General features: G+C 34.3%; 2 protein-coding genes across 3 annotated transcripts in view; one reads left to right on the plus strand and one right to left on the minus strand.

Moving 5' to 3' along the window:
• LOC123559637 (histone H4 transcription factor-like) overlaps window positions 1-21,348 on the plus strand; it is a 43,291-nt gene that overhangs the window by 12,812 nt on the left and 9,131 nt on the right. For both annotated transcript variants that reach the window (XM_045351608.2, XM_053552527.1), the window contains exon 6: window positions 18,764-18,841. In XM_045351608.2, coding sequence (XP_045207543.2) covers window positions 18,764-18,841 — 78 coding nt within the window. The remainder of the gene's footprint in view (window positions 1-18,763; window positions 18,842-21,348) is intronic.
• On the minus strand, window positions 605-13,653 carry LOC123559638 (estradiol 17-beta-dehydrogenase 2-like). Its single transcript, XM_045351610.2, has 6 exons — window positions 13,416-13,653; window positions 10,202-10,603; window positions 7,970-8,182; window positions 6,197-6,379; window positions 3,872-4,009; window positions 605-1,028 (listed from the first exon to the last, which is right to left on the minus strand). The coding sequence occupies exons 2-6, from the start codon at window positions 10,533-10,535 to the stop codon at window positions 649-651; spliced, it is 1,248 nt and encodes a 415-aa protein (XP_045207545.2). The 5' UTR covers window positions 10,536-10,603; window positions 13,416-13,653; the 3' UTR covers window positions 605-648.

The raw sequence follows: 21,348 nt of genomic DNA on the forward strand, positions 1-21,348 counted from the left end.
TCCTTTTTAACATAGAATGTTTGTTTAAAGTTTTATAAAGTTTTTACTGGCAAAGCTCTAATTTTGAGTCAAGCACTGAGAAAAGTTGAGCGTTCTGTCTTACACACAGCTCTTGTTTTTATAGCTCATTGATTTGCAGTGCTTTTATAGATAAAAATGGATTTTACATTGTTTTTGTGTTGTAAGACATTTTAACGGTATACTTTTATATTGGAGGCTCTGAGATATTTTTGTCTGAATCCATTAGGAGGGTGGGAAAGAGTTTTGCAAGATACACGTATGTACAAACTTACTGAGACATGGATATTGCATTTTATGCTTAAGCAATGTGCAAAACACAGTAAATACAACAGCTTCACATTTAACAATTGTAACAATAACTTGTTAACCTTTAACCTGCTGGCGGTAAGTGATTCTGCCATTGCGACCAGTGCAGACCAAGATCAGCGATGTGCAGACTGATCATGGTCTGCACTGGTCGTTATTCAGTCAGCCAATTTTCAGTGGACACCCATTTGAATAATAAGTGTTACTGCCGAAATTGAATGATGGACCAGTCCATTTAAGAAAAATAGCAGGGTGAAGGTTAATAAAGATAGCTGAGAACTATTAAAGCACTTATTTTATTTGTATTGATGTCTTACAAGTTCAGTGTACCTTTCCTAGTTTAAACCTCTTATTGCTTCTGTCATTCTTATCACATTGTTTTAAAGCTTCTGGTTTGAAGTTGAACCAGTGACCCAGTAGCTTCATAACAGGTTCTTGTAGAATTGACGGAAGATGCAGGTAAACAAAGGGTAAAGTTCTTGCTAGGAAACCACTGTAATAAAATGGTTGAGGATTTTTCACCGACACAGCCATTACAATCGTGTTCACTATAGGTGAGAGGTCAGGAGTTGTTGATGATTCATGGTTTTCATATTTAAATTCTGGTGTAAAACATTCTTTCCCAAAGTCATCTTTTACTGTCTGACTGGCAGATTTCCACCATCTTTCAGCTGCGGCAGTTTTGTCGTATGCCAGAATTCCTGAAAATGAAGTCTTGTAATGATTATCAATACATAGTTAATACGATTTCTTTCAGAAAGTTTGCCAAAAATAGCCTCAAATGATGTACCATCAATCTCTTGTTATTAAACACCATGTATGAATGACCGGCTAGTATATTTCAACAATATGTTAAACCCTACGATATTTGTATCCAGCGGTAGAAAATATTGGTACACAACAGGCAGACCAAGAGACGAACATGCACGACTTCAGTATAGCCCACATATGTCTCTTTGTCTGTTGTGTTCCCTCAATATATTCTACCGCTGGAAAGATTTCATAAAACTAGCATTAATTGTTAACCTCTTCAAGACGGAGTGCAATGCAGTGCAGGTGTCTAAATTGAAGGTCAAGGTCACTCTTGGAGGTCAAGGTCAAATACTTTATGTCTGCTCCATATTCTCAAAATTGCTCCGAAGATTTTCTTTAAACTAATATCATTCATTTACCTGACCAAGATAACATGCAGAGCACATAACGAAAGTCACAAGATCAAAGGTCAAGGTCACAGTAGGATGTCAAAGGTCAAATATCTTCACTTAGTGAAATTTTTCCTGAAACTAGCAACAACTTATAATTTATGTCGTCAAGTTGATGATCAAACTACTTTACACTTGTAACTGTGTTCAGGATAAGGATCACAGTATGAGGTCAAAGTTCAAATATCTTGATTCATGTTGACTCCATATCCTGTAAATCACTGAGAAGCTTTCATAAAACTAGCATCAGTTCTTCAGCACATCAAGATGACTTGCAGAGCACACAACCCAGATCATTTTGTCTGAGGTCAAGGTCACACTTGAAGGTCAAATAGCTTAAATTTATTTCCACTCCATATCTTTTAAACCACTAAAATGAATTTCATAAAATGAGTGTTAGTTGTTATCGTCATCCAGATCACATGCAGAGTCCATAACCCAGGTCAGTAGATGTAAGGTCAAGGTCACAGAGGTCAAATATTAAATAACTTAAATTTTTGTCTGCTTCAGATTTGTTTATATTGTGATTTTTTTAGCTCACATGTCACAAAGTGACAGTGTGAGCTTTTGTGATCGCGCAGCGTCCGTCGTCCGTCCGTCCGTGCGTCAGTGCGTAAACTTTTGCTTGTGACCTCTCTAGAGGTCACATTTTTCATGGGATCTTTATGAAAGTTGGTCAGAATGTTCATCTTGATGATATCTAGGTCAAGTTCGAAACTGGGTCACGTGCGGTCAAAAACTAGGTCAGTAGTTCTAAAAATAGAAAAACCTTGTGACCGCTCTAGAGGCCATATTTTTCAAAAGATCTTCATGAAAATTGGTCAGAATGTTCATCTTGATGATATCTAGGTCAGGTTCGAAACTGGGTCACGTGCGGTCAAAAACTAGGTCAGTAGGTCTAAAAATAGAAAAACCTTGTGACCGCTCTAGAGGCCATATTTTTCAAAAGATCTTCATGAAAATTGGTCAGAATGTTCATCTTGATGATATCTAGATCAAGTTCGAAACTGGGTCACGTGCCTTCAAAAACTAGGTCAGTAGGTCAAATAATAGAAAAACCTTGTAACCTCTCTAGAGGCCATATTTTTCATGGGATCTGTATGAAAGTTGGTCTGAATGTTCATCTTGATGATATCGTAAGTTTGAAACTGGTCAGCTCGGTCAAACTAGGTCATTAGGCTAAAATAAAAACCTTGTGACCTCTCTAGAGGTCATACTTTTGAATGGATCTTTATGAAATTGGTCAGAATGTTCACTTGATGATATCTAGGTCAAGTTGAAACTGGGTCACGTGCGTCAATAACTAGGTCAGTAGTCAAAAATAAAAAAACCTTGTGACCTCTCTAGAGCCATATTTTTCATGGAACTTCATGAAGGTTGGTCTGAATGTTCATCTTGATGATATCTAGGCCAAGTTCGAAACTGGGTCAACGTGTGGTTAAAAACTAGGTCATAGGTCTAAAAATAGAAAAACCTTGTGACCTCTCTAGAGGCCATATTTTTCACAAGATCTTCATGAAAACTGGTCAGAATGTTCACGTTGATGATATCTAGTTCAAGTTTGAAACTTGGTCATGTGCCTTCAAAAACTAGGTCAGTAGGTCAAATAATAGAAAAACCTTGTGACCTCTCTAGAGGCCATATTTTTCATGGGATCTGTATGAAAGTTGGTCTGAATGTTCATCTTGATTATATCTAGAATAATTTCGAAACTGGGTCAGCTGCGATATAAAACTAGGTCATTAGGTCTAAAAATAGAAAAAGCTTGTGACCTCTCTAGAGGCCATACTTTTGAATGGATCTTCATGAAAATTGGTCAGAATGTTCACCTTGATGATATCTAGGTCAAGTTTGAAACTGGGTCACGTGCCGTCAATAACTAGGTCAGTAGGTCAAATAATGAAAAAGCCTTGTGACCTCTCTAGAGGCCATATTTTTCATGGGATCTGTATGAAAGTTGGTCTGAATGTTCATCTTGATGATATCTAGGTCAGGTTCAAAACTGGGTCACATGAGCTCAAAAACTAGGTCACTATGTCAAATAATAGAAAAAAAATGACGTCATACTCAGTTCAAAACTGGGTCATGTTGGGACAGATGAGCGATTCAGGACCATCATGGTCCTCTTGTTTATAAAGTGCAGCAACTCCATTTGATTCTGAAAATTTTCACTGGATTCTAACGGGTGATAAACGAGGCATGAATTGATGGAGCAGTACACTATACATTGGGAAAGTAATGCTATTCGATGTCTGTAGGTGTCTCATAAACCAAGCATGGCTGGCTGTTTTAGTAGGAATGACACTATAATAAACAAACACTTTTCTTTTATTTAAACATACCTGTTTTGTAACCACTGGGAACAATTGTTGATACTTTAACACCCCATTGCTCCAGCTCATATCGTAAACTCTCAGAAAATGTGGCCAGTGCAGCTTTTGAAGCGCAGTAGACTCCCATATGTGGAATAGGAGCCAAACCTAAAGTATAATAACATAGTGTAAATATTTATATGTATAAGAGTATAGAAAATGTTTTGAGTATAGCATACTTATTATGAAAACTGATGTCAGTAGTATTACTTAATAGGAGTTATAAATAAATTATAAATATGGTTTGTAGAAGTTCCTTAAAGTTCCCTATAAAGTTAGTTGTGAAGATATATTACTTTGTCTTTTCTGTCTGTCAGTCTGTCTAATCCACTTTTCTGTTTTGGATTAAGTTAGACTTTTACACTGCGAAGTTTTTCTTGGCCTTTGAACTATGATCTAAAGTGCATGAAAATATTGTCTGTAGTATTTCGGTGAATTGTCAAGACAAATTCTCTCAAACTGCTTGTTGGATTTCAATCAAACTGTAGAATGACTCAGTACCAAGGCTAGTTTTGCATGTTTTATATATTTTAAGGTTGAATGATATTTGATGTAGTGATGGCTTTTTTTAAGGATTCTTTTTTAATAAAGATTGTTCAGACTATTTTTCTGTTACTGCTCGTTGAGTTTAATGTGACTTCATAGGAATGATTAATATGAGGCCTAGTTGTGCATATTTTACATGTGTTATAGCTGAATGATTGTGGCTGGGTATAGGCAGTTAAAGTATGATATACCTGAATCTTGTCCCAACCAGATACCTGAAACTTTGACTTGTCGAAAAAACCTAATGCTTAGATTTCAGCCTAGACTAGCAACTAGACTGATAATAACTGTATTTCTATATTTTTTCCTTTTCAATTTCATAGAGACAAAAGCCAGTCTATTTTACAGATTTTCACACAGGACTGATGTTGAAATTATCATATTGGACATAGGATATAGACTGGCTCAGTTCACTACATTCAATCATAAAAATGTAAAAAGATATATCATAGTCTAGGAGCTAGTCTAATTTCAGCCAAACTTTTTAAGAAGGTTCAAGTCAGCAGCTTTCTTCTGCACATAGTTGTTATTCCATTAATATAAATTTGATGGAGTATTGCCCATCAACAATTTTAAACTCAACTATTTGAAGAAAATGTAGAGCTATTGCATGTGCTCATTTATCCATGTCTGCATCTCAAAGTTAAATTTGTAGTGCACAGGTTCAGTAACTTTCTTTTGATTTTTGACAAAGTTATGCCTCTTCTTTGACTTACTAATGTTTGGCTCATCTGTGAATTGGTAATTCAGTATCCTTTTGTGGGAATAGATTTGAACACACTTTTTCACTGTACGTGATGTTGTGACATGTACATACCATAAATTTGCTTTTTCTCAAGGTTATGCCCCTTTTTAGACTAAGCAAGTTTTTGTTAAGTTTTTGTGTGTAAGCTGGTATCTCAGTAACCACTTCTTTTTTTGTTCTTTTTTTTTCCAAAGTCGTGACCCCTTGTTGACTTAGCTGTTTTTGTCTAGTTTTTATGTGTAAGCTGTTATCTAAGTTAGTATTTTAAGATGAGAAAGTTTTATGATTCTATAAGTAGAATTGTTGCCCCTTTTGTAATTGTATATGTCATTGTATTAATTCATTTAATATTTAACCCACCCACTTAGCTCAATAGGGAGAGCGCAGATCTAGGAATCAGGGGAGTTGTGAGTTTGATCCCTGGGCAGGCCGTATGTCTACCATGAGGATTTGATAAAAGACATTGTGTCTGAAATCATTTGTCCTCCACCTCTGATTCATATGGGCAAGTTGGCACTTACTTACAGAGAACAAGTTTGTACTGGTACAGAATCCAGGAACACTGGTTATAAGGTTAACTGCCTGCCGTTACATAACTGGAAAAACGGTGTTAAACACAAAACAAACAAACAAAATTCATTTACTTTAAAGGTACATATCTAAAATCCAATGTGTACATTGTAGTCAAATTGTGTTTTCATGGTATTAACCTTATAACATGTTGTTTGTTTTCTCGGTAGACATGCTGTCCTCCAACAGCTTTTGCTGTGATTTCCCTTAAACAAACTTGTATCATAAACACCATTTTGTTTGTCAGGTTCACACACAATGTCATTTCTCATAAGATTTAGATTACTTTGTACAATTTTTTTTAGGCAAACTGATAACTCAAACAACTTTATACAAAAATTTACCAGGGAAGGTACTGCCTAGCCAGAATTTTTATTGCTAGCCGTTATGTTGTAAGAAAAATAAGTTGTAAAAGAATCAGAAAGATGTCAAACCTGCATTGCTAGCTACATTAACTAGACGCCCTTTGCTTCTTCGTATGAGAGGTAAAAATGCTCGGCAAACATTTATTGGTCCCATGTAGTTTATAGCCATGACATTCTCGATGTCATCTGTTGACATGATCTCTATGTTGCCAATATAACAGATCCCTGCATTATTTATGACAGCCCACAGTTCTGATGAGACAAGAAATGTTTTGTAAATCACACATTAAGTAGGTATTTCAAAAAAGGATTAATTGTTCTACCCATTTCCCATCTATATCAAGTATTTTGAGTAGTAACTTACTATTTATTTCTTATTGGTTAACTTTTTGGAACTGTTTGGTAGTGCTTAACAACTTCAAACAAAACATATAATAAAAAAGAGCATAATTTACTGTAGTTCTAATGATTTATACCATTGTCGATAATTGGTCAAGAACATGTTCACAATTTCATAATCGGATGGACCTGAAAAACCATGACGTAACATATTTACATCACATGTTGAAAAAAGAAAAAATAGGGAATTTTAAGATAAAAGGTCAGCCTATTATCACACAATATTATTTTTCTTTTCACAGAAATTTACCATAGATATGCTGCAAAAACTGTCAATAGTTGGTTACGTGAGGCTATATATTGTGCAAAAACAGCATCAATGATCGTGTTTTTATAGCAGGTAGAAACTGACAGTTGAAGAAATGAAAACTATCATCATTTCCATCTCAGTCCAATGTTTTATGAGCTTATGCAAAAGTCATGCACACATACGTCAAGTTTTCTTTTTAACAGCAATCTATTGACTTACTACCATAAACCAATTTACTGAAATATTGTCTTTTAGATTAATGTTCCAGTTCGACACAACATCTCTGTGTAAATATACATTTGGTTGAGCAAACACTTTCCATTTTCTCTGTTCAGTTGTTTAGGCTACTTGTAGTGATCTGGACATACTCATCAAAATGGCTGTTTGGTGTATACCGTATAGCGGGTTATTTCTACGCGCGTGATAATTCTGCGTTTCTGCGGTCTCCCGGTGTAATCGCAAAAAATATTTCCGGCAGACTTTTTACCCAGAAAAAATTTAAACCGGAAAAAAAGTCTGCATTTTTTCACCAACTAATTTCACGTTATGTTTACAATGCGATGCTCTAATTATTGGACATTACCGCCGTCGTCTATCAATTACCAATAATTGTATAATTGAGTGTGATGGTCCAACAAAGTCCTAACTGTTAACCCCACAGATTTTGTTTCATGTTATAGCAGTTTGCTAACATATACCTTTTCAATTCACATGTAATTATATCTTACAATTTATTCATTCAAAGCAGAGTTTCTTTACAGCTTTAATTGGTAATTTAGTTTATTTTTCACGCGCTAGAAATTCGCACAGCGGGGTATTAGCTACTCCTTTGCATTGAAATCACAGAAATCTATTTTTCTTTCATGTGAAAACGTAGACATAAAACACGCATAAATTTATTCCACATTTTTTGGGACCAAAACGCAGAAGTTTTTGACCGCATAATTAACCCACTATACGGTATGCATAATAGTAGTTTAGTTCATTCATCAGATTTTGTGTGGACAATAACTTTGACATACATTGAGCAATCTTGTTCATATTTGGCATAAATACTGAACTCAGTTTATCCCAAAGGCTAATGTCGCAATTGGGGTAGTAAAAGGTGTATTTGAAGATCTGGTCTGGTCTGTTGCCCTTTCTTGTATTCCAGAAAATACATACTTACATAATTTTGTATAGTGAAAACTCACTGTTATGTCCAAGCTTGGCTTGAACCTGGATGGCGGCCTGTTTGACTTGCTCTCGATTCCTCACGTCCATCTGAAGTGTTTGCAGTCTTGTGGAGCAGTCAGCCACTAGCGCTTGTTCCCCTTTTTGGCCCTTAAACAGACATCCAGCAAATACATGGTAACCCATTGAGTCAAGCTTCTTGGCAAGCTCATACCCTATTCCTCTGTCGCACCCTATTGAATAAAGAATATTTATAAATTAGTTGTTGTTTGAAAAAAAAAAACTCTAGTTAAAAATGAAGTAAGAGCTGTTAGTATAACATATAATATGCGCTATATGACTGCATCATTGCACAGTCTAATTTAGTTTGGTATGAAACTTGCCAAGTATACAATGACCTTTTGGTTTAGTTGGGCTGCTCAAGAATTCTCAGTCTGTTGATATGGAACCGTTGGCATACTAATCTGCAAATGATGGAATCATCTAACAATGACCACAAGAAATCATCCTAAAACGATTGACACGTTTTGGCCCAAGTGTTCTTTAGATATCAGCTGGAAACTGTTTTCAGTCTCAAGATCACAGCGACCTTGGTAATTTACAAACTAAAGAAATCTTCATGTGAAGTTTGAGACTCAAGCTTACTTCCACTATTGATCTGAAACCAAATGATCTACCAACAAACAAATGAACCGGGCACAGGCCGACTAAAATCAGCTACTCTTTTTTTCTAAGAAGAGCATAAGAAGAAATCTTTTTAATATCGGTCAAAATTTATTATTAAACCCTAACAAAATGTTACAGCATTTAGGGTTAGGGCGGTATAGGCATCACTATTACCTTTTTTCATTCAGGTTGAAATTTTGTGGTGAAATTCACAATTTCACTATATCTTCTTAACTTGTGCCTCTACTATCAATAAACTTCACAGAAGGGTTGGACTTAGTAATGTCAGACACCTTATAGCTAAGGTTGAGGTAACCTAAGGTCGAGGTCATCGGGGTCAAGTATTGTAATAGAACCAGTTAATGTTAGATGGCAAGCTTCTCAGTTTCACAATAACTTCTTGACTACTGCCCTATAATCATGAGATCTCACATTAGGGGCAGACATCTATGGGTTTAAGGCAGTTACTTTAATTGTCAAGGTCACTGGAATCAGATTTTGTCATAGTGTTTCACTTAGATCTCAATATATCATAGTACTAAAATCCTTTATGCCTCCACATCCAAGCCCTACCCTACATTTTCTACCCACCTATCGCCAACGATATAGAGGACATTTGTTTGTTTAAGTGTAAGATCGAAATATATTTCACCGAGTGAACACTATAATGCTATATTTTCACGAGTGGCGTAGCGACGAGTGAAAATGTGAATAATGGTGTTCACAAGTGAAAAATTTTTCGATCTTACACTGAAACAAATAAATTTTCTATTTATTTTATGTATTTTTAATGTTTTTAACCAAATTATATTCAGTTTGTCCGCGCAATGTCACGTGCATCGCATCTTAACGTCATAATGTCATGACGTCAGGGTGTCTATGTAGAAAAACTATGAATAGTGCTGTTACGTTTCCTGATTTCCTTTACATTTTATTATGATAAAATGTAAATATTTATGATCCTTTTATTATCTTTATCCATCTTTACCTTTACTGTAGAATATTTTGCAAGGGAATTCCAGTCATTGATCATTCATATCATTTCGCATTCAAATGTAGTTCTGTTCCATTGAAAAATAAAAATGATATTTTCACTGTTTGAAACAGTGAAAATATCAATTTTATTTCACTGATAAATTCAGTATTTCACAGAAGAGCATAGAATAAATTTAACCCATACCTATGCATGGGCTCGCACTTCATTAAATGTTGGCAAAATACATATGTGGAGTGTCTCTATGATAAGAAACATTGAGAAATTATGACTGGCGCATGATGGAATATAAATTACCAATTGTTTAATATGCATAGTGCCAAATTGCCAAACCGCGCTTTTCAGATGAGAAATGTGTGATTAAAATTGGGAAGTATATTTACCCATTTGGTACAATGTTTCTCATAGTTTACCTAGAGGTGGGGTATAACATGTACAGAGTCTGGTGTCAGTGATCATGGCCCTCTGTTCTGTCAGAGAAAACCACATTTCACCAATATCTTAATGTATGTACAACTATCTTGCAACTTTCAAGAAATAAGATCTTCTTAGAAATAAGTAGAAATTTGATGAATTGAAGGCTGTATCTTACCTGTTACAAGAATGGCTTTGTTTTCCACGGATATATAGTGTTGAGGGAGACAACTCCAGTGATGAAACAACCCAAAGATACATATTGAGTATCCAGTTACTATGTAATCCAACATGAATAATACTAAGCTACTGAGAAAAATGAGCACCAATTCTACAAATGACCAGGTAGTCCAGGAGATTACATTCCTTACCAACTGGACTAACAACAGTGATAAATAAACACCAATTAATGTCAAACCTATGGTGTTTGAATTGAGATTCAAAGACTCAATTTCTATGCTCAGCTTTTCTATGTGCAAATTAGTTTCTTTTTGAGGATTTCCTGTTTCCATCTCAACAGGATATATGGTTCTGATTTGTTTTGGTTGAAGTTGTTGGTTAATTTTATGTTTCTGGACTCCTGAAAAACAAAACATGAAAAAGGTTGCATAACGATCAGTAAATGGGAAGAAAGGGCAGAGTTTGACATAAGGGAAATTATTGGCTGTAAGTTTACTGATAAAATACTAGATGCCATAATTTTCTTCTAAAGAAACTTGGTCAGAATACTTGCCTTAGGAAAATCTCAAGACGACTTGTTAGCGTCAAAAAACAGGTAACAAGGTCAAATCATAGAAAACCGTGCTATCACTACAGGCCACACTTTCTTCTTAATATTCTTTAATTTTTGTCAGTGTGTAGACCTGTGAAGTCATATTCAAAACAAAACTGGGTCACCTGGTCTCTAAAGGGGGTGTCCGTGGCCAAGTGGTTAAGGCCACTGACTTCAAATCACTTGCCCCTCACCAATGTGGGTTTGAGCCTCACTAAGGGCGTTGAAACAGCATGTGAGGAAGCCATCCAGCTGGCTTATGGAAGGTCGGGGGTTCTACCCAGGTGCCTGCTCGTGATGAAATGATTCACAGAGGGGCACCTGGGGTCTTCCTCAACCAAAGCTGGAAAGTCGCCATATGACCTATAATTTTATCGGTGCGACATTAAACGCAACAAAAACAAAAACAAAAATGATCTCAAAGTAGGTTACTAGGTCAACTTATTGAGAAACTTTGTAAACACTCTAGAGGTCACATTTTCGTCTGTTTATCTCTATGAAATCTAGGACAAATTTAAAGTTGGGTTATCAGTGGTGATAAACAAGATCACAAGGGCAAATCAGACAAACAACCTTATTAGTACTAGATGCCTTTGCGATATGGCTGAATATTGCATATCAGTCCACCTTAAAGGTTAAAATTAATGAAGCAATATATGGAACCATGTGAATTTATTAAAAGCAATCTTAAAAGCAATCTCTAGTTACTCTCAGTTTCTTCAATTTTGTGATTCTAGACATTGTATTGTCATTACCCACGTTGACCTTGAACTTGTCATTAGGAGCTATGGTATTTAGATGAGTGACATAGGCCCTCTTCAAGTGCAGTGCAATAAGAAAATGGTACGAAGAAAGTAACTATGTTCTTGATAATTATATTCTCAACCCAGCTATTTATCTGTCTGTCCATCACAAAATTTTGTCTACAATTTATTTCAGTATGAATAGATTTTCCAGTGTTGACCATGCAGAATGATATGTATATTTTTTCTCCCTAGAAAGTTTTTCAAATAATTTGCCACAAATGTTAAAGGTGGTTAAACACATTTTGATCAAGTCAGGTATTTGTCCGAAAATTTAATAAATGATCTTTTACCTTTATTTGCTTTCACAGAGTGCTCAATACATGTTAGATTTTCGCTGGAAGTGCGTTTGATTTTCCTATCCTGGTTGCCCAAATAAGACAGAATTATTCTAGCATATGTATAAATTTAATAAACGAAACCTGCCTAATGAATGATATAGAATTATAAGAATTATTGTATTATATTTGTCAAAGATTTACATTGACAAATATATATTTAGCCAAAATACGCTAGAAATGCAAGTTTGTAATATTATTATTACCTCCCTTTACCAATTTTGGTTGCGCAACCAGGATAGAATTTTGATGAATGAATTTTGTAACTACATAATGTTTTAAAACATGTCTTTTGGTTCAGATTGTTGAAATATCTCCGTATCTATCAAATGTAAATGTAAAACTACTTTGAAATCAAAACGAATAGTTTACTTTTTGAAGACTTGAACATTAAAGGGGATTAATTACAAAATTAAATGAAAATTAATAAAAGAAATATTTCTAATAGGGATCTTACTCTATGTACAAGGTATTTTTGTTCTTTAGATAAATCTGTCACATAATATATTAAATATATTAACAACAAAAACATCATAAAATGTTGCTTAAATGTGATTGACTAGCTTTAAGCATAATGAGAAGATGTGCAAATGCAACATTCTTATGTTGTCTTCTTTTTCAAAAGCCACCTGTAATTACTAATGTTCATGTGACATACTTTAAAATTAGCAGTTGAGCGAAAGTGGAAAGTTAACAAAACAATTGAGACCAGATTAGATGCAGATTAAATGCGCACTTTTGATCAGGTTTCAAGCTGTTTGCTACCTTTAAATCATTCATTCCAAATTTGGAAGATTGAAAATTTACAATTTATAAGCAGACGACAGGTTCACATAACACAATTTATTCTAGCATGCTCAGTTTTAAATTGTGAGTATTGTAGCATAAAAAATGAAATTAAACATAAACAAATTCTGAGACTCCAGAATTTAGATGAAATTAATGTGATATTGCATGCACTTTGAGCTGGAAATTTCAAAGAACAGGTAGACCTTTTGACTCATCCTTTCATTGGCATTGGCATTCCAGTAACCATTAGTGCGAATGGATTGAAAAATTACGTACTTATTCACTGGGATAAATTGACATGCACTGCACAAGTTCCATAACTCTATTTTGCTTTCTTACAAAGTTATGTCCCATTTTTTAAAAAAATTTGATGTAATCTGCTATTTCATAATCTTTGATGTGACCAGTTATCTCATTACCATATTGAGATTTAAACTTGTTGCCCCTCATTATGTCTGTGTTTTCATGAACTTTTTTTAAGTGACCTGGAATAGTTGAGCACTGCTGCCCACCAACAGCTCTTGTACTCTTGAAAATTATTAGACAAAAAATATTAACTGTCTATTGATTGCTATTAACCATTAATTTATTATTTTATGATGTATTCTAGGAAAAAAAATCTTCAGTATTTTTGTATTTATACATATGATAAATTTTTACTTGTTTTGAAATTAATAAAAATTGAAATACCTCAGTTTTAATTTCCTGAACTGCCATCAAAGAAGCTAATCCATTCTTTAATCCAGCATGTGTTTGACCAAGATTTCACTGTTTATAAACTGTTGGGCAGTAGATAACAGGGTTACCAAGTCAAATGCTGATAACTTAATCAATAGTTATCTCTGCTTGAAAAAGTGCACTTAGCAATTAATGAACATTTAACAGGTCACACTAATTGAAAGGTCATTTGACAGTCTGACAGTTGTAAACCTGTCATCGAAAGTTAAAACAGGGACTCCTGGAGTGCAAGTCTTATCTTTGGAGACATGTTCACAGTAGATTAAGGACAGTTCATGAATGTTATCTTTTTTCTTACTGTTGAAATTGCTGCAGTTTATTTGATATGAAAGTTTTCAATTGAATTTTTTTTTAGTTTTAATTTGAAAGCATTGTGTTTTCAGTTACTATATCAGACTGTATATTTTGATGAACTCCTACAGACAATAATAACTTGGAAAACTTGAAAATATGAACCTGACAAGTAAACATTCCATGTAAACAAAATTAATGTTAAGAGGACCCCTAATTAATTCTACTGCATTTGCATACTGCACATAATAAGCAGCAGTATGTATAATATTCTACCAATTTACTATCTTATTCACTGTTTAATCCTTAATTGATTTTAATCCAATCACAAATTTATTTTCTGATATCATTAATTCATTCGTTAATATTACAGATTCATTTTATGATATCATTAATTATTTCTGGATATCATTAAATCCTAATGAGTTTTAGATATCTCTAGTCCCATTAATATCAGTTTTATTTTATGATTTGTCATATTCAGTTAAATGATATCTTTAATTTTATGATGTCCATAAAATGAATATTTGTTATCACAAAGAGAAGTTCAGATATCATTAATAACATTCAGGAGAATAACATAGATTTTGTGATATCACTATATCTATTTTATGATACCGTTAAATTAATTTTAGATACCTACTTCTATGTAGAGTACAGAGACATGGTTGTGAAGGGTAAAAGAAATACTAGCCCATTTCATTCACCCTTTTCTCACTTTAAAAACAAGGAGTTAGACAATTGGGTGCTTTTGAACTTCATGATATGTCCTTGTTCAAGATTGTAAGTGATGGCTAAAAATTGACTGTATGCTTGAATACAGTCATTTGATCCTTAAATGAATGCTGCCTAAGTTAGTTGTAAATTGGGACAATTTAAAATGTTCAGGAAACTAACATACACAAATAAAACGAATGTATTCTGATTGTCAAAAAACTATTTAAAAGCTATTTTAATATCAGAGAATTATCATGCTACAATATTTTTTGCAATACTTACGTTGAGACGTGTTGCACTCGGAGGCAGTAAAACACTAATTATTGAGATAAAGAATCTGATTTTTTTTTTTTTCATTTTCAAAAAAGATTACCGTTATTGTAAAAGCTCCTCAAATTATCTTGCTATATGACTTTATCTCTGGTCAGAATATCCACTATATGAATTTGTGCCAGTCGCGTTTTCCCAAATATACAAGAAATGCAGAGAAATTTAATGTAAGTCATATGTGTCTTAAAAATAGCTGATAAATCCCAATTAAGTTTGCTTTAACATATTATTTGTAACATAATATAATCAAAAAAGAATAATGTGGTATCATGTGGTCTGAGAAATGATTCTGATTGTAAAATCATACAATGGTACATTGTTGTTCTTCATTAGTGAAAGAGGTAATACTTATTTTGAGTGAGGAACTTAAAATGATGCTACAGACCAATTTTGATGAAGATACACCAAGCAGTGAGAGGAAGATCTTTAAAGATATTTCTGTTTCATTGTTGTATTGGTATGCATTTTGTTTCATGAAAAACCTCCATAGGCAGGGGAGGTTGGTAATTACAAAATTCTCGTTCAAATTGGGGCTTTTGGCCTCTTTTAAGAGCTAGAGTTAAACTTTGTCTGTAGAATCATTATAATGTCCTCTTCCAAGTTTGTTCAAAGAGGGCACAAAAAGCCTTAAGTCAACTTTTTTTCATGAACTGAATGAAGGATCTACATTTAACTTGGTCTGTAATATAATTGTAATGTCCTCTCTTAAGATTATTCTAATTGAGACGATCAACCCTTTCTAGGAGCCACTAGATGTTAAAGTAGGAAACCTTTTAACAACTTCTTCTCATGAAAGGCTGAATAGATCTCCATCAAACATGGTCTGTAGCATCATTATAATCGCCTCTCTTGAAGCTATTCAAATGGGGGCACTTAGCTGCTTTTATCAGTCGCTAGAGCCAGAAATGGGGGGGAGGGGACATTTAAACAACTTCTTATGAATCTGTGAATGGATCTTCATCAGCCTTGGTCTGTAGCATCATTATAAGCTCCTCTTCCAATTTTATTGTAATGGGGATACTTGGCCCCTCTTAGGGGCCATTAGAGCTAAAAGAAAAGGAAAAAAAAAAAGAAATATCTTTTAATGACTTCTTTTTATTTAGGTGGTAATAGGAGCAAAGTGTCAGTCTAAGTATTTTTAGCTCACCTGAGCACATAGTGTTTGGGTTTAGCTATGGTGATCACTTACCATCTATCGTCCCATCCTTCCACACTTCAGATGGTATCTCCTCAGAAACCGTGTGGTTAAAATGGATGAAACTTAGTCTAGATGTACCTTAGATCGTCTTCTTTAATAATTGTTCTTTAATAATTGTTCAAACAGTTTCGCTTGGTTGCACAAATGGGCCACCAGAGCTAAAAATAGAAAATCTTCACTTCTGATCTAGTCTGATTTTGAAATAATTTCACGTAGATGGTAATTGTATGACCCTCTACCAAGACTGTTTTAAATTATTTTAATTCATCAAAAAAATATGGCCATCAGGGGATGTGGTTACTTTTCCCAATGTGTATATAGTGTAAACTTTAAAAATCTCTTTTTGAATGAAACTGCTGGCTTGATTTTAAAAATAATTTCACACAAATAGTCCTTGTGTGATCTTCTACCAAGATTGTTCAAATTACATGTATTTTGATATATCAAAAATATGGGTCGCCAGGGGGCTGGGTCACTTTTCCCTCTATGTATATAGCGGAAACTTAAAAAAGAATCTAGTCAGAAACAGAAGGCTCAATATTAAAATAATTTTTACACAAATGGCCCTTGGTGACCCTTTATGAAGATTGTTAAAATTATTCTGATTCATCAAAAACATGTATGCAATGTGGCATCAAGAAACATAAAAAAATATGGTCACTTTACCCTTAATCATCTATGTAGTGAAAAGTATAAAAATCTTCTTGTTTGTCTCTCAGTATCCTATGTCATCATTCCCCCTGCCTCTTCACCACCTCCCCCTACCCCACAACACACACACATATTACCTGTCCATATGTATTTTTATTAGAAACATTTAAGATATTCTTGTCAGAATACACTGGCACTGTTTCAAAGTAATTTCATAAATATTTTCCTTGCATAACCATCTACCAAAACTGTTCAAGCAGGCAGTGTAACTCAGGTGTGTGATCTAGGGCCACAATGACCCTCTTGTTTATACACCCTTTTTGTTCTTAATGATTAGAAGTATCTTGTAGGTGTTGATAGTTTAGCCTGATTTGAATTACTTTCCTTTTTGCAGTATTTTTGTTATTAATGCGACATTTTCATTTTGTTTATTCTGGGCAAAAAACGTTTATAATTATATTACTGATTTTTGTAAAATGTTTTTGTTAATGTGACTTTCAGATTTTCTTTGTCAGTTACTAATCAAAAAGCATATAGAAAATCATCTAAGTCTCTTAAAAATATTTTTTTTATTGTCAAGTACTCTTAAAATGTTCCATGATAAGACACTTCCTCAAGCAAGAGTACTGTGAGTGAGTGCAGCATCTTGTGATGATAGTTGGTAGCAGTGTGACAGATGAGAAATGTTTACATAGATCTTGTCCAGGTAGGAAGTGTTTGCTCACGGTGTACTCCTGTATCAATGTTGTTATGACTCCTGTCAGATCTCTAGGAATGCTTTTACCTCCAAGGTCTTCATCTGTTCTTGTATCATAGTGCTGTTAATTTTCTGTATTTGCGAATCATGTACTTTATTTTGTTTGACTACAGTGCTACTGGGTGTCTGCTCTTTTTTAATCAGTATGGAAGTTTTGCAATGCTGCATCACTAAGAATAACCAGTTTTATTGTTTTTTTAAATACAAAGTTTACATATTTTAGAATAGAGTTGCCTATATCTTGTTTTTATAGCTCACCTAAGCATGATGTAGCTGTTTATTATCCCCGTCTGACGTGAACTGGGCTAAATTCTAACACGATTGACATTAATTGCTACTGTAAAAGCAGAAGTTTTCGCGAGGGTTTAATTTTCGCTATATTCGCGAGGCCCAACATCTCACGAAAGTATTCGCCATTAAGTATAATGCTAATTCAAGTAGGATACCATTTTAATAACGTCGCGAATATCAAACCTCGCAAACATAGTCAGAAATCCAAAATCGTGAATTTTTGACCTCGGTGGGGGTGGGGGGGGGAATCTGTGCTTTTACAGTATATAAAGAAATAGCAAACAGCCTATATGAATCTTGGTTAAAATATGATTGGCTAATACATTTTGCCCCCAACGATTATAACATAAGAGATTCTACTTCTGTTCCATTACATGCGAATTATTTCAGGGCCAAACAGTTAAAAACAACATTTCAAAAACATAGTTATGATAAAAAGTCGTACTGACTTATCTGTAGGGCTGTAAAACACATTTTGATCTCTAAAGCGAATTAAATTAACTCAATTATGATTCAGCAGTGAATGTAAGACATAAGTTTGAAGCCTCATAATGATGTGATGTCATGCAAAAGTTAAGCTCGTAGAATACTAGTTTATAAATACTTCTGATTAAAAAGAGACAAATAGTTTCCGAGCTGTTAGAATACTAGTTTATAAATACTTCTGATTAAAAAGAGACAAATATTTATATGTTCCATTGGCTATGCAACACTTTCTAACCTTGGGGATAAATTGTATCAGCATATGACCCGAATGACGCATTATGCTGAAAATGTAGTACTGTAAAATGTGAATTATTTGCATTGTTAGAATCGAAATAATAAATATGTTCCAATAATTTTACCAGTTAAAAAAATATGAGCAGTCGTTCGGATGTGAACAATAAAATCACTCGTGCTTGGCACTCTTTGAATAATTATTACGCATCCTAACTCCTGCCCATATTTATAAACTGATAAAATATAGGAACAGATTTATTATTTCTGAAAAAGGCACAATTATTTTATACTGTCAAAATCTGCTGAACTAGATTTAACAAAAAACGAACATGATTGTATTTTCAGGAAAACAGTACCAGTGCAGCCATTGTAACAGTACGTTTGGTGCAGAGAGGTTACTGAGAGATCATATGAGATATCATGGTTTGTATTTCTTTAGCTGACCTCGGCTCAGGGTAATCTAATGGTATAGGTGAAAAGAAAGGACTATTGTACTTGCCCTTTAATGGTGTCTGCATCCACGTCCCTGTCTGTGTCCCAGTAAGTTAAGTTTTATGTACTGTTATCAAACTTCACACTTTTGTTCAGTGTGATGATCTTACATGCAATTCACATGTTACATAACAAACAATATTTTTCATCAACTATATTAGATTTTATGTAAACAAAATGGAGGACAGTTTCGTTATCACTTACCTCAGAATTGGACAGATTTCCTTACATCGAGATCTTTATCAGCAAGGTAACATCATACATTGTCAACAGCCTGGTTCCAATTGTTCATAAAGTGTGAAAAATCTAGAAGTACCAAATTTTGCAGAGGCGGTTTCGACCAATACATGACTTGGCAGTAAAGATTAAGGTCACAGCTGTCTTGAATTCTATTTTTAGAACATTCAAAATTGGCCACCATTCAAAAAATAGTCATTTTTAGTAAAACATAGTCTTACATATTTATGCATAAACTGATTCATGCTCACTCCCAAGGTCAAATGATGTATTTGTTTGAAATGAGTCAATTTTCACGTTAGTATGTCTGTACAACCGTGGGTGTTGAGAAAGAATATGAATTATTGTTATATATATAAGTATGTATATCTGAACTGAATAAACTACTTGTACTAAAACATCTTCTATTGTTAGCAGCATGTGAACTATGTCTGACTATCTTATGACAGACATGATTTCTGTTCTAGCAACAAAGGAAAGCTTGGGATCTTTTTCTTTGATTTTCAGTTTATGTTTATCTTTTAATTTGCATTACTTTAGTTCATGCATACAGGCAATGTTATGCTGAAAAAAGAGAATAATGTATGAATTTATGGAATTAATGTATTACGTCTATTAAGACATGTTGTAGTTGTTTAACCTTTATCCTGCTAAATTTCCAAAATGAACTGGTCCATCGTTCAATTTGAGCAATGCCATTTATTATTCAAAGGGGTGTTCACTGAAAATTTACTTACTGAATAGCAAACAGTGCAGATTAGATTAGCCTACACAGATCTGTTAGCACTGATCGCAAAGGCATAATCACTTACTGCCAGCAGGCTAAAGGTAAAAGAAGAAATTGAAGTGATGTTGGTGTGATGTTATAAATTTGATCATGTTAGAGGAACATTTTGAACAAATTTACAGGCAGTCAATGTATGCAGTGGGCAAGGTTGGAAAACATGTGCTTTGCTACTTTTCCCAATTTATTTATAGCAGTTACGTGGTAGAGGTGGTGATACTTCTAATGATACAAAAAGAAGTATTTACATTTCTTGTTTTTAGCTCATCTGATTTTTTGAAAAAAAATGATGAGTTATTGTCATCACTTGAGCGGTTGACGGCGTCGGCGTCTGCGTCTGCGTCGGCGTTGCCTGGTTAAGTTTTATGTTTAGGTCAGCTTTTCTCCTAAACTATCAAAGCTATTGCTTTGAAACTTGGAATACTTGTTCACCATCATAAGCTGACCCTGTATAGCAAGAAACATAACTCCATCTTGCTTTTTGCAAGATTTATGGCCCCTTTTGTACTTAGAAAATATCAGATTTCTTGGTTAAGTTTTATGTTTAGGTCAACTTTTCTCCTAAACTATCAAAGCTTTTGCTTTGAAACTTGTAATACTTGTTCACCATCATAAGCAGACCCTGTACATCAAGAAACATAACTCCATCTTGCTTTTTGCAAGAATTATTGCCCCTTTTGGACTTAGAAAATCAGTTTTCTTGGTTAAGTTTTATGTTTAGGTCAGCTTTTGTCCTAAACTATCAAAGCTATTCCTTTAAAACTTGCAACACTTGTTCACCATCATAAGCTGACCCTGTACAGCAAGAAACATAACTCCATCCTGCTTTTTGCAATAATTATTGCCCCTTTTGGACTTAGAAAAATCATTTTCTTGGTTGAATATTATGTTTAAGTCAACTTTTCTCATAAACTATCAAAGCTATTGCTTTAAAACTTGCAACTCTTGTTCACCATCATAAGCTGACCCTGTACAGCAAGCAACATAACTCCATCCTGCTTTTTGCAATAATTATTGCCCCTTTTGGACTTAGAAAAATCATTTTCTTGGTTGAATATTATGTTTAAGTCAACTTTTCTCATAAAGTATCAAAGCTATTGCTTTAAAACTTGCAACAGTTTTTCACCATCATAAGTGGACACTGTACATCAAGAAACATAACTCTATCCTGCTTTTTGCAAGAGTGATGGCCCTTTTTAGACTTAGAAAATCATGGGTAGGACAATATTTCTATTATACAAAAAAAATCAGATGAGCGTCAGCACCCGCAAGGCGGTGCTCTTGTTTAGCTCACCTGTCACATAGTGACAAGGTGAGCTTTTGTGATCACCCTTCGTCTGTTGTTAGTCCGTGCGTCTCGTGCGTCCGTTCGTGCGTCAACAATTTCTTGTCTGCACGATAGTGGTTTCATTAATGA

This window comes from Mercenaria mercenaria, chromosome 10 (assembly GCF_021730395.1).
Source record: "Mercenaria mercenaria strain notata chromosome 10, MADL_Memer_1, whole genome shotgun sequence".
Taxonomy (NCBI): domain Eukaryota; kingdom Metazoa; phylum Mollusca; class Bivalvia; order Venerida; family Veneridae; genus Mercenaria; species Mercenaria mercenaria.

Bases quoted from the DNA above. Each gene is read 5' to 3' on its own strand.
- LOC123559638 (XM_045351610.2), bottom strand. From the start codon at position 10,535: ATGGAAACAGGAAATCCTCAAAAAGAAACTAATTTGCACATAGAAAAG. The intron at 6,380-7,969 runs GTGAGTTTTCAC...TTGTCTCATCAG, and splicing joins AGCCAAGCTTGGACATAACA to AACTGTGGGCTGTCATAAAT. The intron at 1,029-3,871 runs GTATGTTTAAAT...CTTCATTTTCAG, and splicing joins TCCCAGTGGTTACAAAACAG to GAATTCTGGCATACGACAAA.